This window comes from Propithecus coquereli, unplaced genomic scaffold (assembly GCF_000956105.1).
Source record: "Propithecus coquereli isolate 6110/MARCELLA unplaced genomic scaffold, Pcoq_1.0 Scaffold309, whole genome shotgun sequence".
NCBI classification, from domain to species: domain Eukaryota; kingdom Metazoa; phylum Chordata; class Mammalia; order Primates; family Indriidae; genus Propithecus; species Propithecus coquereli.
In genome coordinates, this window is record NW_012148719.1 from 861967 (window position 1) to 889597 (window position 27631).

A 27631-nucleotide genomic window follows, 5' to 3' on the forward strand; every position below is an offset into this window, starting at 1 on the left:
CTTCACTTCAACTGGCCTAATATCCTGAGTCACTAGATGGTCGGAAGAGTGAATACAGTACGAAAGGAACAAACTGATGTACATTTATACTAAAAACCAAAAACAAAGCTTGTACAAGGTGAATAGCAAATGAAGTAACTCCTATCAAAATAAAGTCTCACACGGGTCATTTTTATACATACATAGACATACACCCACACACGCACAGACACACGAGCAAGAATGTGTATTTTGTAAGATAGGTCCTTGGAAATAGACATTCTTAGCAAATATGGATGACAGATCAATTGTAATTTATTTTCTTTTAACACTGTATCATCATAAAGAAAACTGGTATAAATGAAAAAATCTATTTCAAATATCTACATCTAAAATTTTAGGCAGTGAAAAAGCACTTTGTTGACAGGAGTGTGGAATGATGTATGTTAATTGTCAGAAACTGCTGAATGCCTTGTTTAGTTGCCACAAACAAATTCACATATCAGAACGAACAATACTGCTAAATATTCCTTTTTTTCCTTTTTTTTTTTGTTTTTTGTTAAAACATACTGGGAGAAAGGAAAGAAAAGAAAAGCTGGAAATCCATACATCTTTCAAAAGTTTGAAATCGAAGCAATATTTAGAACCATAGATGAGGAAACACGGCGGCATTGGTGTAATATACACAACGCGCTTTTCTTCTTTAATCTGTAATGTACATCAAATACTTTACAACAATGCATTAACAAAAGGCAAGAAACATCTTGCTGTACAGAGGAACCCCAATGCAACTTGAAGCCTAGAGTCACAACGGATGAAGAGTAAACAAAGCGTGAGAAGCCGTCCCCCATAAAGTGTGTAAACTATTCTGTGTCTTGTGCTTAACAATGACCCTCCCGCCTCACCACCCGGCTGCCTGCTCTCTCCTTCCTTCAGCCACATTCGGTATAAAGCACTTTTTTATCCTCTACAGCCCAAACTAGAAAGGTGTTGCACATTGTCATATTTAGGATCTCTTTAGCTTTCTATTGATTTCCAAGTTAACTTTCGATTCATTTAGCTTTCTAAAATAGCTCGTAATATTTCCTTACTGGTTATCACAGCCTTCCTACGGAACAGGCTTTAACAAACTAAATCTGCAGGAGAAAAAAGAAAAAAGAAATGTCTCGTGGTATGCATGCACATGCACTGTCCCCGAGCGCCTGGTGCCGCCGGCTCCTCACACCCAGGAGTCGGGGGAGGCGGGGTAGTGGCTCGTTTCATAGTTCAGTTCACTGTAGGGACGGGCGGCTGAGTAGAAGTCGACATAGTTGCCGGTGGACTTGAGTCCCAGGTGCATGGCGTACTCGCTGGCGGGAGGGCGGTGGTGGACCTGGTCCTCGAAGAAGGACTCGTCGTAATTTCTCGTGGAATTCTGAAATGGCTGGTAGGTCTCGTAGTCTTTCCTGCTGGGCTCCTGCGGGACTGGCTGTGCTGAAACCTGCACCAGAAAGAGCACCACACTGGCTTAGTTAGTTTCCCTTGACCCGACCTCCCTCTTGCCCAGGCACTCAACCCTCCTTCAAAGAAAAGGCTGCAATAAATTGGAAAACCTAGAAGGAATGGATAAATTCCAAGACATATGCAATCTACCAAGATTGAATCAGGAAGAAATCCAAAGCCTGAATAAACCAATAGCAAGTAAGGAGAAAGAAGCAGTAATAAAAAGTCTCCCATCAAAGAAAAGCCCAGGACCCGATGGCTTCACTGCTGAATTCTACCAAGCATTCAGAGAAAAATTAATGCTAATCCTACTTAAACTATTCTAAAAAATCAAGGAGGAGAGGACAGTCCCAAACAGTATACAAACAAGGCCTGCATCACCCTGATACCAAAACCAGACAAAGACACAATAAAAAAACACTATACGCCAATGTCTCTTGTGAACACAGATGCAAAAATCCTCTACAAAATACTAGCAAATGAAATTCAACAACACATTAAAAAGATCCCTCATCATGATCAAGTGGAATTCATCCCAGGGATGCAAGGGTGGTTCAACATATGAAAATCAATATGATACATCATATCAACAGAATCAAGAACAAAAATCATATGATCATTTCAAATGATGAAAAAGCATTCAATAAAATGAGCCAACATCCCTTCATGATAAAAACTCTCAAAAAAATGGGTATTGAAGGAATATACCTCAACATGATAAAAGCCACATATGACAAACCCACAGTAAGTATCATGCTGAATGGGGAAAAAACTGAAAGCCTTTCTTCTAAGATGTGGAACAAGGATGCCCACTTTTACCACTGTTATTCAACATACTATTGGAAGTTCTAGCAAGAGCAATCAACCAAGAGGAAGAAATAAAGGGCATTCAAATTGGAAAGGAGGAAGTCAAATTATCCTTGTTTGCAGATGATATCATCTTATAGGTAGAGAAACCTAAAGACTCCACAAAAAAGCTATTAGAACTGATAAACAAATTTTGTAAAGTTACAGGATACAAAATCAATATACAAAAATCAGTAGCACTTCTATCTGCCAATAATAAACAATCTGAAAAAGAAACCAAGAAAGTAATCCCATTTATAATAGCTGCAAATAAAATAAAATAACTAGGAATAGACTTAACTAAAGAAGTAAAAGTTTTCTATAGTGAAAACTATAAAACATTGATGAAAGAAATTGAAGTGGACACGATAAATGGAAATATATTCCATGCTAGTGGATTGAAAGAATCAATATTGTTTAAAATGTCCATATTACCCAAAGCAATCTACAGATTCAATGCAATTCTCATCAAAATATCAATGATATTCTTCACAAAAATAGAAAAAAGAATCCTAAAATTTATATGGAACCACAAAAGACCCAGAATAACCAAAGCCATCCTGAGCAAAAAGAACAAAACTGGAGGAATCACATTACCTGACTTCAAATTTTATTGCAGAGTTGTAGTAACCAAAACAGCATAACATAGTACTGGCATAAAAACAGACACATAGACCAATGGAACAGAATACAGCATCAAATAAAGCCACACATCTATAGTAAACTTATCTTGGACAAAGGTGCCAAGAAAATACAGTGGAGAAAGGACTGTTAATGGTGCTGGGAAAACTGGATGTTCACATGCAGAAGAATGAAACTAGACCCTTACCTCTTGCCATGTACAGCAATCAAATCAAAAGGGATTAAAGGCTTAAATCATGAAACTACTAAAAGAAAACATTGGGAAATACTTCAGAACGTTGGTCTGAGCAAAGACTTCTTGAGTAATATACCCAAAGCACAGGCAACCAAAGAAAAATTGGACAAATGGGATCACATCAAGCTAAAAAGCTTCTACATAGCAAAGGGAACAATCGACAAAGGAAAGAGACAACCCCAGAATGGGAAAAAATATTTGCAAACTACCCATCTAACAAGGAACTAATAGCTAGAATATAAGGAGCTCCAATAACTCGATATGAAAAAATCAAATAATCTGATTAAAAAATGAGCAAAGGATCTGAAAGACATTTCTTAAAAGAAGACATACAAATGGCCAATAGATATATGAAAAAATGCTCGACATCATTAGTCATCAGAGAACACAAATCAAAACTACAACGAGATATCATCTCATGCCAGTTAAATGGCTTTTACCAAAAAGACAGGCAATAATGAGTGCTGGCAAGGATGTGGAGAAAGAGGAACGCTCATACACTTTTGGTGGGAATGTGAATTAGTGCAACCTATGGAGAGAACTATAGAGGTTCCTCAAAAAACTGAAGATAGAACTACCATATAACCCAACAATCCTACTGCTAGGTATATATCCAAAGGAAGGGAAATCAGTATATTGGAAAGACACCTGCACTCCCGTGTGTATTGCAGCACTATTCACAATAGCCAAGATTTGAATCATCCTAAGTGTCTATTAGTGGATGAATGGATAAGGAAATTACAGTACATACACAATGGAATATTATATAGCCTCAAAAAAGAATAAAATCCTGCCATTTACAACAACATGGATGGAACTGGAGATCATTACGTTAAGTGAAATAAGCCAAATACAGAAAGACAAATCTCACATGTTCTTACTCATATGTGGGAGCTAAATATTAAAAACAACTGGTCTCATGGGAAAAACAAAACAAAACAAAGAAAAGGCTGCATGTATGCCCAGGCATTCACTGGGGTGGGACTGCTCCCCTGAAACTGCCAACTGCCATTGCCTTTCCTTTTTAAAATTGGTTTCATTCTATATAATCTTTTTCTTTATCATTATTGTGGTAAAATATACATAACACAAAACCGGCCACTTTAACCATTTTGAAATGTATAATTAGGTGGCATTAAGTACATTCACAGTGTTGTGCAACCATCACTACCATACATTTCCACAACATTTTTAATCATCCCAAACAGAAACTCCATAGCTGTTAAACATAATTCCCAGTCCTTTCTCTCCCAGCCCACAGCAACCACCATTGCACTTTCTATCTCTATGAGCTTGCCTACTCTAGGGACCTCATACAGTATTTGTCCTTGTGTGTCTGGCTTCTTTCACTTAGCATGATGTTTTCGTGGTGCATCCATGTTGTAGCATGTGTCAGAACTTCATTCCTTTCTATGGCTGAATAACATTCCATTGTATGGATAGACCATATTTTGTTTATCCACTCCTCTGTTGATGGACACTTGGGTTGGTTCCACCTTTTGGCCATTGTAAATAATGCTGCAGTGAACACTGGTATGCTAGTATCTGTTCCAGTCCCTGCTTTCGATTCTTTTGAGTATATACCTTGCAGTGGATCATACAGTAATGTTAAGTTTAACTTTTCCAGGAACCACCAAACTGTTTGCCATAGTGGCTGCACCATTTTACTAGATAATCGTTTTAAATTAAAGAAGTGTAGACTAGAAGCTGTAGAACACAATTAATTTATTTTCTTTTTTTCTGCATTACACCTAGGTTTGGCAGTCTCAAAGAGACAGTGAAAATGTACAAGATCTAATGATCACCAAGGCATTTTCCTGATGGCACAGAGAGCTGTCATCAATACGTCTCTGGTCCCCATTTGCATGTACTAGGACTGGGGCTTCCCCATTGCAGGGCCTAAGCGAGTGATCAGGTATCACAGCCTTAAAGACATGTACACTCAAAATATTCTGTACTCTGGAGGACCAAAGGACCAAAACGTTTCCTAACTTGGTGTAATTAAGAACTGACTGAACTCAAGAATGTTGTGGGATTAGGAAGCCTTTGAGTAGGGGGCAGGAGTCTTCAGAATTGTCTGGTGTGTGCAAGCCCCTCCCAGTACTCCCTATTTACACTCTTGTCCTCTGCAGGTTACTGTCTGATGTAGGGGCTTTGAAGGGCTCAAAGGATCATAGGAGCCTTTGAGACACAGGATGTCAAGAATTAGTTCCCTCTGCATAGCTTTAGGGACAGAAAGACAAGGAATTTTCATGGGTTGATGACATATTTATTAGCATTTGTATCTGGGGACTGAGTCCTCCCCTTTCCTTCTGACTGCTTCTGGGGTCTCTTTCCAAGCACCTGCCCCTGAAATGAGCAGAACCTGCCAGGTGTGGGGTGAGGGTGTCCCCCCCCAGCTAGCACGTACAGGGATGCACAAAGCTCTGCTAGTGTGCAGTAATTGGGGAGGAGGTCAGGTGTGAGTTATAAAACACTGAAAGAAATACAGTTTGATCACTTTCAAGTGGATTTAGTAATTCCCTATTAATTTAACTAAGGTTCAGCATGGAAACATCCTCTAGAAATTGGCCTTAGCTAATAGATAATGATTTGTAATTAGCACGTTGTGTGTAAATGAATGCTTTTAATGGCCCGCACATAATTCTTCTCTCAAGTAAGTGAAACTCCCTCTTTTATATGTCATTGATTTACACTAGTAATCGACCTGTTCTTCCAAGAAGTGGTGAACTTCATCACAGCTGCTGTTCGGGCTGTCCCACACGTCTAGTTAGTGGTGGCTGACTGAATGAAGCTTCTGTCTACCTGCGCAAGTCTGAAAGTCTGTAGAATGTAAACTTTTGTTAGCCTAAGAGCCTGGGGTGAGAGGGACATTTGGAATGAATGTGCAGCATCTGCAATTAAATGTCGCTAAGACCAGGTCTACCAGACGGCATTGATAGGCTGGGATGCCCTTTGCTGTTCTCTGAAGAGCTGCATGCTACGCTGAACATCTCCATTCCAGCACTGTGCTGCTTCCAAGTGTGCAGCACGCACAGGCTCCGAGGAGGGAGGTTCGGAAAAATAACACAGGGAGGAAACTGGAATTTTACTGTGTTTTTATTTCAGTAGGCACTATATTCAACATTTAACAAATTCTTCTTTGTTAATCATCCAATAGTCATAAATGTCTATGTATGTACACACGTCTGTCTGTACGTATCATCTACCTATCTTCCTATCCACCCACCTATCCATCCACCCACCTAATTCCCACTCTGTAGATGAAGAAACTGAAGCTCAGAGAAGTTAAGAAACTTCTCCAAGGGCAGTGGTGTTGTGAAGCTGGAATTTGAACGCACGTCTGGCTGACTCTGAAGCCCATGTTGTCTCTACGGAGCCAGCCCAGGCCCGGCAGAGTCAAGGTGGCTGAAGCTCGGAGAGCAGTCCTCATGGAGCTGGCTCCAGGCTCTTTGATAAGAAAGGAGGTCGGTGGACAGAGGAGGCCAGAAGAGGTGTGACTTCTTGTGCTGCTCTCAGGGGCCAGAGGCAGCAATGCAGGAGACAGGGAGGTCTTCAGGGGAGTCACTCACAAGGCTTGTGGCTCTCCAAAGTGGTGCAGTTTTCATGTTTTTTTTTTTTTTTATTTCAGCATATTATGGGGGTACAGATGTTTAGGTTACATATGTTGCCCTTGTCCCCCAGTTTTCATGTTTTTGCACAACCCGACTCAAATTTTTTTTTTACTGTTGTCATGTTCTCTCTGGTTGATGGATGTTTTAGAGTGGGACATGAGCTTATTATTTGAGTCTCTTACCTTAGGGAATTAACTTCTTCAATTCACCTGTTTTGTTCATAAAGTCCCTTATTAACCCCTTCTGAGATTTTTCCCAGTTCTGAGAGCGTGTGCAAATGAACTATGCAGGAGGAGTGGTGAGTAGCACTGCAGAGTTTGGGGGGACTGAATCTGCTCCCTGGTCTGGTGGTTTGAATGTCGGCTGGTGAAACACATCCACGGGGGAGGAGTATTGGCTGCATTTTATAATTTAAGGGAATATCTGACAGTGTTGAAAATTTGGCAGATAAAATGCACCCCCCAAAAGCCCTCCATATAGAAGAGCTAAAGATAAATGTGTTTTTAAAATATTGCACAGTTTGCATAAACCAGATTTTTATGGAGGAAGTAGCATGCTGTTCCTATACAGCAGGGGGGATTTCTGAATTTGGGTGTCTGTTGTGGTCCAGAGAAGCATGGCATAACCCAGGAGCCAGACCTATTGCCTGCTTTGCCTTAAGGCAGCATCCTTTCTTGGAAGGGAGGTGCAACCAGTGAGGACTGACAGACTCTGTGTTCTGTCCTGTGGCTTCTGTTCCCATAAAGTCATCTTTGCTGAACTCTTTCCTCAATAGTAGAATGTTCAATCTAAATTATGAAGGATAATGTCACAAGAGCGTTCAACTCTGTTAGTATAAAGACAGAAGACTTTTCTAGGTTTACTCCTTAACAAGTTTGCCAGCAAACTGGATTTATTTTGAACACAAGGGAAATGGTGGCCCATTACAGATCTTCAAAATTTCCACAATGGGAAAACCAAAGACTCCAAGTGTTGATATAAAATACAGGAGGCCAAGTGCTACGGATCCATGGTTCTCAAAGTGTGGTCTCAAGACCACCAGCATCAGCCCTACCTGGGCATTGTTAGAAATGCAAACTATCGGGCCCCGCTCCAGATCCCACTCCCTACTGAATCAGAAACTCTGGGGTTGGCCCAGCAATCTGCGTTTTAACAGCCCTTGCGGGAACTCTGACTCCCACGCGAATTCGAGAACCACTGATACAGAGGCAGAAAAGAGAGATGGGAAGACAGAAGAGCCAGGTGAGTCTCTGCCTCTTCCCAGCTGGGTGACTGAAGGCACAGCTCATCCTCCTCCAATCTCAGTGTCCTCATCTCTGGGGACAATCACACCTGCCCTGCTCACAGGACAGTGGGGCTGAAGATGCCAAAAAAGAACTCAATGTGCTTGTTTCATTATCATTAGTGATAATTTGAATACTGGTCACCAAAACACTTGATCCCTTTGTTTCTAGTTCATGAACAAAAATCCTGTTGCCGGCTAGATCTATACCATTAAAAATGACATTTCTCTTTGTAGGCATCACGTACACTGGAAGAAACTCAAAAGGATTTTTGCAGAGTATAGATAGTTAACTCTTAAAATGATGTCTGTTGACCTCAAACATAAAAACCAAGGGTCACAAACTTTGTTGTACATTAACGGCTATTTCTTCTAGGAGTCCTTAAGCTCAGAATTCCCTGAAAATGTGACTGGAGTCCCAGGAAGTCACAAGGGCAGTGCCACAGCTGAGGCATGGAGCACCTGGCTGAGAGCTTTGGCCGCCATCCCACCATGCTTGGCTGGTACCGGTGCTTCATTCTCAGCTCTGTCATCCACCTGGAACACCTCTCCCTCCAGGAAGCACTTCTCCAGTAAGGTCAGTGGCTGTCCAGCCTCCTCTGTGAAGATTGTGAGGCCCAGCCGGTGACTAACCCCCCAGAGACATGAGCACTCAGCAGAGGACAAGCTTTGATGCTGAGACTGGATGGATCCCGGAACATTCCTCCTGGTTAAATCTTTTAAGGTGTGATGTTCTGAGGTCACTTTTGGCCCAGGAAGGCTACCAAAGTGAAAGCATCTTGTCTGGAGTGGCCAGCCACACCCACACGGCCAGAGAATCCAACTCATGGATGCCGTTTACGAGGTTGTCTCTGGAACCACCCAGCTGGAAGAGAACAGAAATGTCTCCTCTTTGGAATAGTTAGGATGGCCATACTCTATTGAGTCCCCAGGAGGGGAAGCTGCAGGTGATGACAAAGTTTATTCCAATGACATAGTCCAAAATCAGCAAAATGCTTTATTCTCTTCTCTCCAAGTTCACTAGAGTGTCATAAAGGTTTCCTTGGAAATTTTTTAAGGGGAAAGAAACCTCTCTTTGGTGGACATTTTAAAGTGTTGCTTGATGTCAGAATAGGATGCACAGTCCAATCACCATTTCCCTTTGCTGACCGTACTCAGGGAATATGATGGCAGTGAGCTGTGACCGCAGGACTCAGCTCTGCCGGGGGTCCACCTGCAATGTCTTCCAGTACTGGCAAGAGGTGCGGAGCTTGCCCTCCATCCTGGGTGGGTTTCTGCTGCATTTGCCTTAGAGGACGTGGCCCTGACGTTTCTATTTGCGATTGAGTCGAGCACATTCTGGGGCACACTGGGAGAAAGGCCATATTGGGCCGTGCTCACTCTTTCAACAAGGATGCCATCTTAGCGCATTAATTCTCGTTTGCTTAAATGCTCAGAATGCGCTTAGGTAAAAAGAGGTGCCCCTTAGAACCATTATGGACTGTCCTCTAAATCCAAGTAGCAAGCAGTCTTTTGGAACCTACACTGTGAGGTGCCAAGGAACCCGGACCACAGTAGGGCGTTTCTTCATTGCCAACGACAGCGGGACTTCATAAGAGGAAGGCCGATGTGATTCTGGTGAGGGGATTCTTCCTACCTGGGGAAACTAAAGCATCCTCTCACACTCTTGGCTGCAAAGTCAGGGTTTATTATAGCCCCACTAGAATCATTCGGAGCTGGAGACAGTTTGCTTACTGTATCTGCAGAATTTCATCCTACTAGTGACAAGAAAAATGGTTGATTTCCATAAATGGAGTTGGCATTTCCAATGCATTTTGTTTCTGTCTGGGCAGGCATGTTACCCTGCGAATAGTTGGGCCATCTTGGTGACCTCCCATCTAGTGCTTGTGACCCTATTTACTTATTCATTGGCTTTGTTTGCTCTCAACAAAGACTGGAAGTGAAGGAGGCCGACTAGGTATTAGCAACATGTCACACAGGCCACGGAGCTGGGCTGTTCTCTGGGGACAACACTGGATGTCTTCCAGAGTGCCGCATGTGTGTTGGGGTAATGCCCACAGCAGGAGAAGGGGAAGTACAAGGTTGCCCATCAACGAGGGGGCACAGGCTGTGCCTTCTGGCTTTTAGAGTTCCCGCAGAACCACAGAGAAAATGAGCCTTCAATGAATGTTTGTGAATAAAACAAACACACACACCCTGAGACTCACACTGGTTCTTTACGTGTCTACTGTTCAGTGCTCCTCAAACCTGAGCGTGCACCTGAATCACCGGGGCATCTTGTTAAAATGCAACTCTGCTGCAGAACATCTCGGACGGGGTAGGAAGAACAAATCTCTCCTGCATTTCTAACAAGATCCCAGGTGACGTCGATGCTGCTGCTTCCCCAACTAGACTTTGGGCAGCAAGGCACTCTGTGATGCATTCCATGTATTGCAGAATCATAGAATTTATTCCATTCATTTATTCTATCTATATCAAGTTCTATATTGACCTTGCTGTGTCTCTTTTACTGATCACAATCATGTGCAGCAAATGCTTCCTTCCTCGTGAGAGTTGGCTTAGTTACAGAAGCTACTCAATCCCTGTCCAGTAACTGGACAAGTCCTGTTTGGTACCTCGCGTCTCACACTTGTCTCTTTGGGGCTTTCTTTTAGTTTTGCATCATAGTAGAAAATTGCTTTCTCCTACCAGATAAAGCATGAGGTTACAGTGAAATCAAAGGTTGTTTTCAAATTTGAGGCTGTTCTGATGACTCCACCAAATCCCCCACAAGCACGCTGTGACACGAGAGAGGCTCAGGGAATAGGATTTTCTTTTTCAGTTCTTTATGTATGTTAGATAAAAATTAACATAATTTTTATTTTTGAGATAGAGTCTCGTTCTGTTGCCTCAGCTAGAGTACCGTGGTGTCATCATAGCTCACTGCAACAGCCAGCTCCTGGGCTTAAGGAATCTTCCTGCCTCAGCCTCCTGAGTAGCCAGGACTACAGGCACACACCACCACGCCTGGCTAATTTTTCTTTTTTTTTTTTTTGTAGAGATGGGGTCTCACTCTTGCTCAGGCTGGTCTCAAACTCCTGACCTCAAATGGTCCACCTGCCTTGACCTCCCAGAGTGCCAGGATTATAGGCGTGAGCCACAGTGCCTGGCCTAATCTATTTTTTTTTTTTAAATTCTAGGTTATTTCATATGAGTCGAATAGAAAAATGAATACAAACGTGTTGCATCTACTTTACCTGGTTGTGTTTAATGTCTTCAGTGGGCGCACCATATGAATTCCTATACAAAGTTGAAATTCCAGTGTTTTGAGCTAAAAGCAAAAGGAAAACAAAAGTAATTAGCAAAGAAAACAAGATTTTGAATGAGGAATAATGGTTACTGAGGCAAGTTCTTGCCCTAACAAAGCTTGGTTTCTCAGGGACCATTCCAAGTGGAAGAAATTCTTTGGCCTTGAACACTTCATTTTACATCCAGATATTAAGAAAGAAGAATAGTTATTCTATAAAATCCCCACAGCATGTCAGCCTCTTGCAATCACGTTCACATTGCAGACAGGGTCAGGGCAGGTGCAGCAAACAGATGGTCATTTTGCAAGTTTTATTGCCTTTCTTTCTGGTGAAAACTAGTGGATAATAAAAGCTTGTCACCTGCACTGAAGCATGCAGGAGGCTGTATCAGCAGCTTAGTTTTTAGCTGGAGAATGACAAGAATAAAATTTCTAATTTGAGCTCACAGAAGTGCTTGATCATCTTTCAGACAGTTCATTTCTCAAAGGCCCGAAGGCCGGGCAGGGAGCACCACCTGAGCCTCCCCCGTGCATCTGGAAGGCGGCAGCTTTGGAATCCTGCTTGCCAGACGCAGAGACAGGAGCCTGGCTCTGCCTCTGACCTGCCTGTGGTCGAGCTGAGAGGAAAGACGGTCTCCTCCAGTTGCAAGCAGCTTCCAAAGGCCCAGCAAGGGGACCCATTTACCCACTTCCTCACTGGGAACTGCGGCTCACGCTGCAGGCTCAGAGGAAGGGCAGGGGGCGCCCCTCCCTCACAGCTGCTGAAAGGCCATGGTTTAAGAAAGCTTTGGAGAACGCCGTCTGTCCAGTTCCACAGGGTCTAAAACACTCTAGAACTAAGAAAGACTTATCTTTTGCTTCCAGTATCTAAGGGATAATGAAATAGGATCACACGCCAACTGCTCTCTCGGGACAGACACAAGGTCGGTATAACCTATCAAGGTTCAAGTTCACACCACCCATGATTTTTACCAGGAAGCACAAAAGAGCTGTGCAATAAAACTCCTCTCAGGAAATTGTGCTTAGAAAATGACAACTAAGAGCCCATTTTCGATTTTAAAGACCACCCTGCTATTCTCTCTGGTTCAACGCAATCACTCCTGTTTCTGTATTATTGTGAAAACCACTAAATCTCTCTCTCTCTCTCTCTCTCTCTCTCTCTCTCCTGGACCGCTGCTGCCAAGCCCTCCCTGATGGCCAAACTTCCACTCTGCCTGGCCCAGCTCCTCGGTCCATCCTGTTGCCAGCAGCCAGGACGATTGTTTTGTTACACAAATTGGATTATGTCTGTCTGCTTGTAACACTCCAAGACCCTTAGCACCGATACTGCTCTCTGTCATGGCTGTGAGGTCCTGTGTGGTTTGGCCTTTCCTGGCTTCCCACAGCACTTCTTACTCCTCTTCTCTGGCTAAGGGAGCCCTAGCGAGGCTGGCCCTCCGTCCTCGGTCGAGCGTGCCATGTGTGCTTAGCTTCAGGGATCTGGCTCCCTGGAACTTGCTTCCCCTGGACCTTGGACTGCCTGCCCCCTTGTTCGCGCTTAGGTTCCTGCTTGAATGTATCTTCCTGGCCCATGTCAGGTAAAGCCACCTCTCTCGCCTGCACGCTCCATCTCAGTAGCCTGTGTGGTTTCTTCCTCCTACTCAACACCATGCTGTATTATCACAGTGAACTTGTTCTACTGTTTGCCTTGTGTATTGCCTGCCCTTGCTGAGTGAAGAGCCATAAGGACAGAAACAGTCTGTCCTGGCCGGGCGCAGTGGCTCACGCCTGTAATCCTAGCACTCTGGGAGGCTGAGGCAGGAAGATCGCTTGAGGTCAGGAGTTCAAGACCAGCCTGAGCAAGAGTGAGACTCTGTCTCTACTAAAAACAGAAAAATTACCCAGGCATGGTGGCGCACACCTGCAGTCCCAGCTACTAGGGAGGCTGAGGCAAGGAGATTGCTTGAGCCCAGGAGTTTGAGGTTGCTGTGAGCTAGGCTGACTCTGGCACGGGCAACAGAGCAAGATTCTGTCTCAAAAAAAAAAAAAAGAAAGAAAGAAAGAGTCTGTCCAGTCACCTCTGATGTATGCCCAGAGCCTGGGACAGTGCCTGGCCTCGATGGATGCTCACAGAGCAAGTGCCTCATTTGCCGAATAAGGGAGTGAGTAAATCTTAGGTAAATCTGCCTTCAGAGCTATAATTTGCTGATAGAAAATGCCACTTCAAAAACAAGGTGAAATTTTGTTTTTTCTGTTGCTCAAAATATAATGCACTTTTTTTCTGGTAGAACATTTACACTTTAACAGGCTTGGCCTCCCTCCCTGTTTTGTCTGTGGCTTCTGAGCTAAAGATGTTCCTACTGCAACTTTTCTCCTCCTTCATCTTTGGCCCACTTACCTGTTTAAAGGAGACTGTGCAGTTGAGATTGAACTCCCTTTGCAGACGCATAAGGCCGAGGTATTCACGGATGCTCTGCCCTCCTCTGTCTGAGCTAATAGTAGACTCAAAGAGTCTTTTTTTATATTAGCCTCAAAATGCCTACTTTCCGACCGAATCAACCTATCCAAGATAAGAATAGCTTTAAAGGCATAAGAGAGACACTGACAAAAACGGAACAGACCATTTTATGAAAAGGCATTTGGGAAGCTCTTATGGGAGAGCACAATCCCCGGGTGAATTTAAAAGTCAGGCTGTGTGGCTACTGGGACCCCGCAGCCCCCGCCGAGGTGAGCTCCTGAACACGTGAGGTTCCCAGACAACCAGGACGCAGGAGCTGGCTATCAACAACCGCCATGCCTGGATGAACAGCTGGCTTTGGAATTTCTGGGGTCTGTCTCCTCAGTGGCAGACGAACACTAAGGAGAAAAGGCATTTTTAAGAGACTTCACCTAAGCTAGAAAATAAATCCAGAAAAGGAGGGTCAGAGAAATGCTGGAATAAAAACCTAGATGGATCTGAATTTCTAAAAGCCAAGTAGAGGAGATGATAGCACAGGCAAGGAACTGCTTCCACTTCAAGCTTTCACCTGTTGCATTTGGAGGGTGAAGCTTCCTGTGTTTCTCCCATAGCAGCAGGAATGGTTCCTTGGCGGGGAATGGCGGGACATCCCCTGATGCCTTATGAACAAGGAAGATGGCAGGCAGTTTCCCAGATATCTTTCAACGCACTGAACCTTCAGTGTCCCCTGGATTTATTCCTGAATGAGAATAAATTGCTTTTGATGTGGAGACCTCAAGAAATTTGATTTTTGCAAGTAAACCCTGGAATGATGGGCATTTGCTAACATGCTGCAGAGTGGAGGCTGGCAAGTCAACTTTGCCATTCCTACAGGAAAGACTGGTTCCCATCTGGCGTGGCTGGACACTACTGAAAGTGGCAAACACCACCACCCCCACCACCAACAACAAAAACACCGTCACCACTACCACTTCTGTGATATTAACAACCAACTTTTACACAGCATACAGTGGGTTTAGAGGAACTTTCCTATATAAACATATTATTCAATAAAGGTCTAAATGTTCATCTAGGCTTGCTACATGATTGATAGTGTAGTTTTGAAATGCATTTTTAAGTAAGTTAGAACAAAGCCGTTGAAGCCTCTAAATAAGTTTGAAGAATGACATATATCTCAATTCTGGAGTTGTTAAGATCTCTGCCATTTTCTAGCAAGATTAAACATCAGAAACATATTAGATTTTATTTTTTATTTTATTATGTATACAGGGCACAATCATGTACCACTGGAACTATTTCAACATAAACTCACACACCCACATTTGAAGGCCTTTTGAATGATTCTACTGGGCAAGAGAGTTAAAGAGAAATGCTAAACTTAAATGATAATAATTCAGTCAATCTCTCAATAGTTCTTGTAACTATAATCTCAATTTGTCACCCTAGACTGCTGGTTATGTGGCTACCTAGGGCACTAATAATTGCAAATTGAATGGGTCAGTGGAATTTGGTGTCACTACCATTTCAGTGTAATCGGTACAAATTAGGCTCTCTGCTGAATGTCTCCAGGGACTCAGCATTCAGATTCACAACTTTCTTTGTTCACGCTCACCCATGACTGGAGCCACATTTATTGGGGGGAAAAAAAACAGCCAATGAGAATACTAAACTGTGGCCCATGTAACAAGTCCAGCTCTCCCATTCAGGAGACATTTCAGAGCAAGGGTGAGACACTCCCTGCACTCCTTTGCAGGGTCTCCACGTGGAGTGGAGGCAGGATGCAGTCCTGGGGGTGGGATCCACAACATCTGTTTATTATGTTTTTGTTCACGCAGCTGTGCAGACTTAACACAGAAAACACTGCCGCTGGGGTAAATACATTTGCTATTAGACGAATTTATCTTAGCTGTCCTGGGTTTGGAAGGCATTTTAATAAATCATCCAATTTGTCTATGCTCCTTCCCTGCAGGTCTACACCTAAATAGTATCAGGGAGCTCTGCTTCATGCTTTGAAAGATTCCTCTGATTAGAGAGTCTCAGTCTGCTTGGAGTGTGCCCTTTGCACCCCCGTTTTGTGAATGATCCAATCTGACCTTGTTCTATTAAAATCCTATTCCTCATGGCCTACTTTCAGAAGGTACCCACATCCATGTGGCAAAATAGGGGGTGGGGTTCCCCATTAGAGGTCTCCATGGCTCTGGAAGCTCTGCTTTTAAGGTAACAACCCTCTCTGCAGCAATATCCCCAAGTCCTGCTTCTCAGGGTGCCTGTGGGGAGGGACTGGGGCACGTGGAGAGCCTAGAGCGGATTGTCAACGCCCCAAGGAGAACTATGCAGACAGAGTATATGGTGGGTTAAGGGCAAGCCTGGTTATGAGACAGAACGCACTGTGCATGCTGGAGGGGCAGCGACAGCCACCAGTTGCACCAATTTTGGCCTCCATAGAGTCTCAGCTGATGAGAAAAGAAAGACAATGGGTATGATAGTGAGGGGTAAGGGCTAAGAAATGAATGCCTCCCTAGGGAAATTGTGAAATCGTGGTCTAAGGAAGCTTCTGGGAGTCTGTCATGGTAAGGAGGTTGGTATCACAGCAAGAGGAGAAAAGTCAACAGGGCTAGTATGGGGTCCCCTTAAGTCTTCTCCCTCCCTTCCCCATCCCTGCTCTCCTCCTTCCCCCTTCGCCCCTCTCTGTTCCCTCCATTCCTAAGGGGCAAAGCCTGGCCACACTGCCGCCACTGTTTTATTAATAGAATCCCCTCCACCACAGGTTATGCCAACAAAGAAGAAATCTATGGAGACTCCATTCGCTAATTTGAGGAATGATTGTGACCTGGGCAAATGAGAAGGAAAGACTAAGATGAAATGTGTGTAGACAACATTTTCTCTTAGCTCTTTTCAGAAGTAAGATGCTCAGTTTTTCTACCTCTGCTTCATCTCATTTCCAATTCCTAGAAATCATCCCTATCAAGTTCTCAAGTGACCTGACAGCTGCGGAGAGCCCTGCTGAGCTGCAGAGCGCAGTGGCTGCAGCCAATGCCTGTCCCTCTGCCCTGTCCCAGCACGAGCCACCAGCTCGCAGAGGCGGTGGGCTGCGCTCACCTGTCATGGCGTCTTTCCTGGAAGTGTGCTCGCCTTTAGTGCCGTGGTACGTGGCGTTGCTGCCGGTGGACTCATAGTCTGTTTTCCTTTCTTTGAGGCTGATCATTTCCCGAGGTGAAGCTGGGGCACTTGCTGTATAAAGAGATCAAAAGCATGATTTTCCGTGTCTCATTCCATAGTGTGGATATCTTTTCACATGAACGGTTAAGGTCACCAATACACATGGCCCAGCATTGTCCTAGGTGCGTGTAGACCTGCTGATGTTTTGGTAGTTTGGGCTTGTGTCCTTCCCTGTCCCTCACCCCGTGACATCTGGTGCTTTGGAGTTAAGGGGACACGTGACTCGTGACTCAGAGGCTGGCAATTTGGGCTACATCCTGGGGCCATCCTCCTCAGAGAGGTATTCTTACAGGGACACGGTGTATCGTCAGTTTTAAGAATGAGACTGGTCTTGGTTTCCTTCTTTCTCTTCTCTTTTTCTTCCCTTCCCTCTCTCCCTCCTTCCTTCCTTTAATTAGATGTGTTTCAGTGGAGCTATTACCGATATTGAAGCATCCCTGATTAAGATCAATGCAGTTCTACTTAGACTCTGAGTCACCCAGAACTGCCTTAGAGAAAGGCAGAGGAAGCCACTCTCCACACAGGAGGATTTGTGGGGCCCAGGAAGACCTGGGCCAGAGGCTGGGGTGGGCTGGGGGCTGGGTGTGGCGAGGGCTCCCCATTCCTGCCGGGGATCCTCACCCCGACAGTCTCTCAGTCACACCTCACACTCAGGCCACTCACTGCCCATCGGACCCAGAGGATGCGCCCTGCCGTCCCTCTATGCTCATTCCCAAAGGGCTGGGTTGTCATTAGAGGATCCCTGGGACATTCCAGGAGTCTTTGACACCCTGGTACCAGAACAGAGGAAAAGCTGAACTTGGAGGCAGGGAAGTGAACAAAATGACATTTAGTTTTCCTGAAAGATCAGATAGATGGGTAGCAACTTGGTGGCCCTGCCGGCGCAAAGGGGTGGGTGCTGGGCGAAGCCGGCAGGAGCAGGGTGCTGGGTGAGGAGGCAGCTGGCTGTGCACCTGTCCTGCGGTCATCCTCACTTGCACCCCATTCACCATGAGCTCAGGGCTGGGGCTCTCCTGCCCTGTGCCTCCCCCCAGCTTCCTGCGCCCCAGGGCAGAGCTTCCTAGTCTTGTCCAACCTGAAGACTCACCTGAGAATTCATGGATTCCAGGGCCCCGCCCTGAATGGTGAGCAGCAGGGCAGAATCTGTACTGAGCGAGCGTATCTGGTGATCACTAAGGCTGGGAGTTCTGGGGAGCTGTGATTTCCTTTCCCTCTTTCCTTTGCTGGTGTGCAGCACCGCCCCAGCCAAGCCTCAGTCTACCCTCTGCAGAATCCTTCAGCTCCAGCCCCCAGGCCTGTTTTTCCCTTCGTGCACCTCTCTTTTCACTGTCTGAGTCACTTGCTTGGGTTTGTCAAATTTAGCATCTTCTGTGCACAAATCCCTATGCTTGCTGCCGTGGGAGACAGAAACGTGACTCAAGTTGCTCTTCCTGAACCCGAGGGGCCCTCAATCAGGTGGGGAAATGGACGTGCAAGTAAACCAGAGTGAGAGGCAGAGTGCTCGACAGCAGTCACCGCCGGATGCTGGGAGGGACTCAGAGGCAGGCCGTGCCTGCCCTTCCTCTGGAACGGCCCTCTACCCACCGCAAACCTACCAAAATAAAATCAAGCCTCACTGCTCAGCTGAGGAAGCCCTCAGAGGTTTTCCATCCTGGCTGCCCATTAGAATTAGTTACTTAGAATCCTTTAAAAATCACTGAGGCTTGAGCCCTACCCAGCGGCGGCTGGCAATGGGCAAGCAGGGAAGAAAGCAGCTCAGACAGCCTGCAGCACCCTCTGGCCCCAGGACAGCCCTGGAGTGATGAATGGATCCAGAGCCACCTCGCCCTAACCTGCCCCGAGCCTGCGGTGGACAAGAGAACACTAGGCACTGCTGTCAGGGGAGAGGCCTGGGACACGGGCCATCTCTGTTCCAGACAGGGACTTGGGGTGGGCGGGGCAGCCGCTGTCACTTAAGAGCTGAGTCCTTACTGAGCCGGGACTGGGCTGGGCTCTGTGTGCTGTTCCTGCAGCCCTGCCTCTCCCCAGCCCACCACCACCTCTTCCAGGAAAGCCCCTCTTCCTGCCCCCTTGCTCCTTCGCTCTGGGTCTTCCCGCACAAAGGCTGGCCTTTTAGGAGTCACTGCCATACAGTTACAAAGGGATGATATTTTGGAGCCTCTTGACTAAGTCTTTTAAAATTAGACTCTAATATTGCACAGATGGCGGTGTTTATTAAACTACGTCAAGTGTGTAATTATCTCCTGAGACCTCACATGTGGTGCTGCTCTGAGTAACCGGTAAATCAGAATTGAGCTCTGGGAACAATCAAATCACGCCAACAAGTGTTTATCGGGTGTCCGGATGCGCCTCGCCTTGGAAATTCCAAGGCCACGCGCCGGCTGCGCGGCTGGCTGGAGTCCACTGCTTCTCCGGCCCAGCGCCTTCCGATCTAGTATGTCATTTCATCTTCCCATCGCTGATTGGCTCGCTGCAGCTTTTAATAATCATGGCTTTCACAAAGACACTGTCCTTATGCTTCCCAGACTCAGAGCTCTTTATCTTTCTAAGCCTGCTAGAGTTACAGAAATAAGTGTGAGAGGCCACCTCGAGCTTCTGAGATAGGTAGGCGTCAGCCCAGGTACACGGGGACGAAACTACGTCAACCCTTCTCATCTACGGTTGGATAAATGTTACAAACAACAACACACTAGAAACACAAGCTTTCCCGGGGCTGGGAGAGGGTCTCCATTCATTTCTGATTTCCCTCATCATTCTGACAGTAAAGTGTGGTGTAAAGTTATGTGACATTTGTCCTCGGGGCAGGGAGGCCACCCTGCTGGGCAATGCCCTCTCCCAGGTCCCGCCCAGGTGAGTTTTAGAAAATATGATTTCCTCAGTTGGGGGGACGTAGGGGAGAGTAAGGAGAAAGCTTTCATAAATAGAAGCCTGATAGCTGTGTATGTGTGGGTGCATATAATTATTTATGCATCCTTCACTCTCAGAAATAACAATGCAGAAATCACAATAAAAGTTTTAAAAACTTAAACTTTGAGTAAAGTGATAAAACCCACGCCATTTATAGGACTACATGATGTGTTCGTATTTTGCCTTTCGTAATCTTTGGCATTTCTTCATGTGACTGACAAAAGGTGTAAAATATTTTTACAAGTAAAGACAAGAAGTAAGCTCAACATGTAAGCAATAGGAATGTGACAAAATTAGCAAAAAAAATTAAATGGAATGACTCACAAGTTACAGTTGGTTATAGTAAGAATTTATCAATGATTTATCTGCTGGTTTGTAGGTAATAACAAAAAGCTAATCAGACGTGGAATAGTTACGAAGCCCTCAGTAATATATGAGCAGTGTAAGTCATTAGGTTAAAGGGAGAAATAGCACATCCCTCCTCCTCTTTTCTATTATCCCAACCGAGATAAATACAACACACTCAGACTATTCTAAGTCGGAAAGACTGCGCAGGGAAAACCCGGGTTAGCAAACACTTGGTAGCTTTCTTTACACTTGTTCCTCACTGAGCGCAGGCCTGTGATGTGCATTTCATGCACACGAAACTTGTTAGAGATTTGCTCTGAGTCTGTGTATACGTAACATGAAGTGGTCATGGCAAGTAACAGAAAACAGATTCATTTCATATTTCCAGCAAAAGTCTGAATGGGACGGCTCCCCTCTGTATGGGGCCAGGTAAGGGCCTCTGCTCCCAGGGAAGTAAAGGCCTGGCCTCTCACCTGAGCGGTTGTTGGGAGACACGCGCACGGGGGAGATGGAGGGCGTGCGGGAAGAGGAGTAGGGCCTTTGTCGATCCCTCTCGATGGTTGAAGACGAGGCTACGAAGTGATATTGTGACCATCCATCCTGCAAAAGACAGCACGCCTATTAGACAGGAAAGGCAGGGTGATTCTTCACCTCTGGACATTTCCAAGTTTCCAAAGCATTTGGATTTGCAAAACATTTCCATCATCAAAAGGGATTACAGAGCTCTGCGCCATCATCGGGGTTAACAGAGACAAAGGAGAATGAAGGCACACCTCCTGCCCCTCCAGACAGCCCAGCAGGCAGGGCCTGCTTTTAGGGCCCACTCTCCTTCATAAATGTTGAATAAATGGTCTCTTTACAAACTTGCTTTGGCCAGAAGCTTTTATTTAAATGAAAATATGATGCTCAGAATGTCAGATGACCCTGAAGGTTTCTGTCCTTTGCCCACCTGGTTCCAGTCCGGTTGCCTTGAGATCTTCCCAAAGTGCTTTCTCTTTTGTTCCCACAGCCTGTCTGTTAGTGACCAGAAAACTCGGAAGGACCTCCCTTCTTACTCATCCCCCTCAGGTTGTTGCCCGCTGCGTCCTCTGCCGCAAATGCCACCTCCGCCTGTCTCCAAGCTGCTACCTTCTCTGGTTTGCCCAGGAATTATACTTTTCAATTTAGAGCATGTTCAAAATGTATCCTACCAGGACTCCATTAGCCTTCCAATATCTAGATAATATACAAAAAGCACGTCTACTATTTTTCATTATAAAAACAATACTGAATACATTGTGGGTCACTGTGTAAATTTGGAAAGCATAAAAAATATCTGATAATTCTACTGTCCCCACCCAGAGAGCTCCTGTTAACATGGATTTCCTTCCAGTCTTTTTTCTTTTTTAATTCAATTTTACTTCTATCAAAGTAAAATGTCCAAGAGTACTGACATGACAGCAAAGAAAAGCAGACACCTGCCTCCAATCCCCAATTCCTCCTTCACAAAGGCAATTGTTTTCAATTCTTTTAGCTTTATTTTTTGATAGCATTTAGACTTCTAAGGGGCTCGATGCTCTATAAAGAATCATTGTAAACATAAACAGATGAGTTAATAAAGAAGGAAAGTCATGCTCATGTCAATATTCATGTCTAGTTCTCATTAGATACACAACAACCAATCTTTGTGCATCTAATTCTCATTATTCCTGTTCCACTTGACTGGCAGGATAACGCCAGGAGTACAGGTAGTTATTTTAGAAGATACAACCCAACACCGACTACCTAGCACTTACTGGGTACTTACTAAGTGGCAAGATTCTCTAAACAATCCCAAGAGCTGGATGCTATTGTTATCCCCATTTAACAGAGGAGGAACTTGAGCCTTTGAAAGTAAACAGGCCACTCGAAGTCAAACAGTAAGCAAGCTAAAAAACATTAATGCTAACACGTGGCATTCTGATTAGCACTTAGAAGGAAAAACGAAACAGCTAGGGGATGGCGGGGTGAGCTGAGGATGCCGGCGTGGCTGTTTTGCGGAGCGCGGTCAGGGGAGTGCTCTGGGACCCGGGGCACTGGCGACGCAGCAGAGGAAGGGAAACGTGGCAGGAGGAAGGGTCTCCAGAAAGGAAGGGCTGACAGCCTTCAGTGCACAATGGAGTCGCTGGCCCCAGAAGCAGGAGGGGACAGCCAGGTGAGGAGACGGGTGGATTTGGTGACAGGAAGATGAGGGCATTCTCTCTTGCTTTTTTCACATTTTCTCGGGGAAAATGAGAAGCGAGGTCATCTGTGGAGAGTGAGGAAGGGTCGGAGTCTCCAGCACAGAGGAGGAGAGAGGGAGGGAGCAGCAGGGTGGGGCACCGCTTGAGGTGTGCAGCAACGCGCTGAAAACGAGATGACTAATTCGCATGGTTGTTTGCTTCTCTCCAGCCACATTCAGCCACCCCAGGGCAGGCGTGGAGTCCGCAGAGTTGGAGGGAGACAGGGAATGTTCCGGAAGCCCATAGGACGTAAGCCGGGCAGAGAGGAAAGCGAAAATGTGCGGAAGGAGAGGAGAGTGAGAATTAGCGGATTGAGGTCCTGAGAGGGCCACAGACTGCTGGCCGGGGTGGGGGCGGCCGTCACGGGACACTGGAGAAAGCGGGGGCAGGTGATGGATACAGGGGGTTTGCCCAGGGCAGGCCATGAGTAAAAGACGGAAAGGAACAGGAGGCGAGTGGAAGACAGGTGGAACAGTGGGGGCCTCCGGGCTGTTCCGAGCCTTCCAGCGAGAAGAGTCCAGGTACCACAGACAAGCCGGGAGCCCTGGGGAACGGGTGGTAGCTGAGGTGAGGAGGGATGAAGGGCCTGAGGTAGAACCGCCTCCTTGGGGAAGGTGGGGTGTGTCATGGTGAGGTAGGTACCACGGCACAAGGAGAAAGTGTCTCCACCAGAATTCTGTGGGATTCTCTTAAATCCTCTGGAGGGTGGGGGCAAGGACAGAGGAGGGCAGTCTTACCAAAAACACCTGCAGGATGAAAAATGTTTCAAAAGTGTATGTACCCATTACTTGTGTGGGAACGATTTAAAAAATTGTTTTAAAAAGACATTCCTTTCGTTTGAAGGAAATGCTTTGTTTACCCAAAAGTTCTAAATATGACCAAATTGGGGGGTGGGGCAGATCATTTTATGTCTGTTCCATTGCAATTTAGAAGGTATGCCATGGCGTTCCAAGGAGTGGCTTGGGACACTGCTTTAATCAAAACCTTGGCTTCTTTGGTTATGAATAAGTGATGAAATTCTGTATGTTACTAAAGGCAAGCACAGTGTTTTACATTACAAATACTGGCTTATATTTGATATGTTCTAAGACTTACGGAGACACTAGACATAAATGTGGCACAACTGTAGGTTTGGTCGTACTTGGTGAGATATCAATGGATCACTTAGCATCTCTCTCGTATGCAGGTGATTGGAGATATGTGTTGTTCAGCAGTTCAGATTTCATGCTATTTAGGTTACACTGCAACCATTTAAGTATATACATTTCTGGAAATGTCAGGAAAGTGGATGTAATAATAAAATTGCTTACAAAGGAACTCTTATATGGATGCACCAAAAAAACCTTTCAAATCCTTCATAAGATCCAGTCCTGAAAATGCTAATGCATGACAGAAATGTGATCTTGTAAGTAACCTGTTTCAGGGTGATGGGATTAGCAGACACCTCAGAGGTGTGTGGTAGGAGAAACAGAGACTACAACCCTTGAGTCGGACACTCTGCACATGGCCAGTTACTGCACGCATGTGGGCAAAGACACGTTGAATGGAGGTGGGGAGAGGAAAGCCTAAGCAATGAGGCAGGATGGAAACCCAATTAAAGCTCTGATTAGAGCAGTTTCCTGTGCCCCGGCTGGGGAGCCCCAGGAGCAACATGAGGAGTGTGTGACCTTCTCCACCTTCCCTCTCATTCACTGATAGAGAGTCAAAGCTGCAATGGCCAAACTATAGAATTCGGCATTGCTACGTTCAACAATGCCCAGAAGGGACTTTAAAATTTTAGTTCTGATGGTACATACTGTCGGCCCTCTGCATCCTTGCGTTCTGCATCCATGGATTCAACCAAACTTGGATGGGAAATATTTGGAAAAAAAATTGTGTCTGTACTGAACATGCACCGATCTTTTTTCTTGTCATTATTCCCTAAACAATACCGTATAGCAACTATTTACATAGCATTTACATTGCATTAGGTATTATAATTATTCTAGAAATGATTTAAAGTATACAGGAAAATGTCCATGGGTAATACGCAAATTATATGCCATTTTATGTCAGGGACTTGAGCATTCACTAATTTTTGTATCTGGGGGAGGTCCTGGAACGAATCCCCTGTGGATACCGAGGAACGACCGCCAGATGTTATGGGAACCCGTGTAACACTGGATGCTAGAGACCAGGGTCCAGCTGGCCTGTGGTATGAATCAATCGATACTCATTACAAACATAGTTATACTGAATAATTAGTTACCTTGATGATAAATTTCATGGCCCTCCGCATCTTTTATTATATGGAATTTTTGGCCATTCACTTGGAAAAAAAAAAGTTTTTTCATTTTCCCAACAAGGCGGAAAATGAAGATACATTTTCTTTGGCAAAGTTAGTGTGCTAAGCTGACACTCCCTCTGTCCCTCCAGCCACGTACATATTTGCTGTCTAGCAAGCTAGTAATCAATCTATTATTCATTCACTTCCCACCGTCACTCCGGAAGGCTTGGAGATGGTTTACATAAATATGTACAACTCAGGCACATATCTTTTCAATGATTATTTGCCAACTTAATCAGTATTTTTTTGTGTTAAAATTTTAACTCACTGTAAGCCAGAGGTTTTTTTTATGAATTCTGTTACACTGAGTGCTTAACTACAGTTCCCCTTTGCACCACCCCTGCGACTCACAGGGGTTAGGTAAGAAAGCTCAGGGAAGAAAAAGGGAGAACGAAACATGGCCACAGTAACTCAGGAAGGGCCGTTAATCCTCACTACTGATGATAAGGAACTCTTTCAATATCTACTGCTCACCTCCAACAGAATGACCCAGAAGTCCTGCCCTTCAGCTCAAGACCCAGCTAAGCTGTCAAAAATGTGATATGATATCTGTGCTTCAAATTGGTTTTTATTTTTAACGCATTAAACTTAAAACTGGAGGTTGTTAAATTGTTCCAAGTATATAGAAATAGAAATCCAAAAGAGAAGAGTTCAAAGTCACTGAACTTTAAATTGCCACCAGGAATAATCTGATTTTCTTTATCTTACCCTTTAGCTGTCCTTCCACCAGTTTCAGCTCCTGTGTTAAAGTTTCCGACGTGTTTCCTTATGAAACTGTATTATCCCCCAAAGCTGCGATCACCCGCATTTTCAATAGTTCAGAGTGCTCGAGAATCAGGTAATGTTCATCCGCACGGCCTCAGTGCCACCGGCTGTCACGGTATGTCTAGGACATGTCACTCTGTTTAGTTGCTACTATCTTCCCCTTATGTGTTCTCATGTCCCTGAATTTATAACACTCCCCATTTTATATTTCGGAACATCCTGCCAGCGCCGCCAAGAAGAATGTGTTACTGAAGAGACTTCCACTAACAGAGTTTGGGTGAAGGGACGAAGTGGCTTTCAGATGGTCTACACGAGGTTAGGACAACACACACACTCGTGCCGAAGCTGCTTACTCCAGAAACGGTGCACGACGTTCACCTCAGGTCAGCACAGGAGTCTGTGAGGTTTGTGTGCAGAGGATGAGCTAGAACTCCTCGTCCAGGCTCGGAGCTGCTCCCAGGAACATCTTCTCACCACTTGACTAACACACGTTAGTACTGTAATTACTGGTGTGCTGTGACTCAGCTGCTTCCATATATTAAGGGCAACATGGCTCATCAGCTTGGGGAGTTTTAAAAATAGTAATGCCTGGGCCCACTCTGAGGTTCTGTTTAGGTTGCTCTGGGTAGGGCCTGGGTATCATTATTTTCAAAAGCTCCCCTCTCGCCCCCGTTGATGCTAATGAATAGCTACGGTTGTGAACCTGTGGCTTGGAGTTTCTCTGCATAGGTGGTGGTGAGAAGTTGGGGTACATGAATACATTTTAAAGTGCTAAATCTCAGGAGGCCCTTCAGTCCCCATTCCCAATGTTGACTCCTATAGGAACAATAGGTTGCAACCTCAGGTGAGAGGGGTGCCACGCATGCTCAGCCCCAATCACACCTGATACTGACTAGGAGACTCAATTTCCCATGCCCACACCTTTGATAGAGCCATTCCAAGACCTAGCAGGGCACTTTCCCTTTTTCCACCTGTTAAATCTGATCCTGCCCAGTTTTGTGCGACATAAACAGGAGGCAGGCAATGCATATTCATTAAATTGCTATTGCTACGTGAATTATGCCGCTGAGGTTTGAAGATTTCAGTGATGTAACTACTTTCTTCCCCCACTATTAACAACGTGCTTTTACATCACGCTACAGACTCTTGCAATCCTGTCTGTCTACCCAGCTGTGAGGCAGGGATGATGCCTTGTTTATTTCTGAAGCCCTGATACCCTGGCATAGTACCTGATACACAGAGATGCCTAATAAATGTCAGTTGGAGTCAATGATTTAAGATGACAGAATTAATTATTATAAAATGAAACAATAATCAATTTCAGTTTTTACACTAGCCTCTACTGTTCTTATAGGCTATTGTTCTGTGACAAAGATAATCAAGGCCTTAAGTTTTTTTATTTTAGCTTACAGCAACCTCATCAGAATCATCTTCTGCTGTTGCTGTATCTGTCTTTTGTGACATACGTGCAGCTGAGCTGAAGGTAGCTTAGTTTAGGCAAAATGGTACCTAACAACAACAAGTCTTTGGCTTGCCGGCTCTTTAAATGGTAATTCCTCTCAGCTGCCTATGTTTCACTGTTCGATATATAAAATTGCCTCCTCTTTAACCAATCTTGAAAATAATTTTGAAACTTCATTATTTCTGCCGCATCTGGCCCCTACATTGGTGCTGATTCAATCAGAGCACGTAGCTCATCCCTCCTTCTTTACTGCTGCTTGCATCTCGCAGCTCAGAAAACCTAAGTACTTGCCCACAGCAATGCACTCACTTCTCCCCAAACACACATCCTTAGGAGAAGCAGGAAAAAAGGATGAGAAGAAACAGTGTATCACACTTCTCATTTGATCTGCTCCTATTTCTTTCAGGGATGGGTACAGCAGCCCACACCGACTTCTAGAATGTGCCCACTATACCGAAGGGGCTGGTTTCTGAACAGGTCACGTTGTGGGAACATCACTGGGCAGGGACCAGTGACGACCAGTCGGTACCCCATGCAGCAGGCAGAGCACGTCAAGAGAGA

At 45.0% G+C, this 27631-nt stretch overlaps 1 protein-coding gene across 5 annotated transcripts in view; it reads right to left on the reverse strand.

Moving 5' to 3' along the window:
- Positions 1-538: 538 nt before the first annotated feature.
- CTNND2 (catenin (cadherin-associated protein), delta 2) overlaps positions 539-27631 on the reverse strand; it is a 694597-nt gene continuing 667504 nt past the window's right edge. For all 5 annotated transcript variants that reach the window (XM_012650021.1, XM_012650019.1, XM_012650020.1 and 2 more), the window contains 4 exons: positions 20751-20877; positions 16903-17034; positions 11317-11390; positions 539-1459 (listed from right to left, as the gene is read on the reverse strand). In XM_012650021.1, the coding sequence (XP_012505475.1) occupies positions 1199-1459; positions 11317-11390; positions 16903-17034; positions 20751-20877 (594 nt within the window). In that variant the 3' untranslated portion in view covers positions 539-1198. The remainder of the gene's footprint in view (positions 1460-11316; positions 11391-16902; positions 17035-20750; positions 20878-27631) is intronic.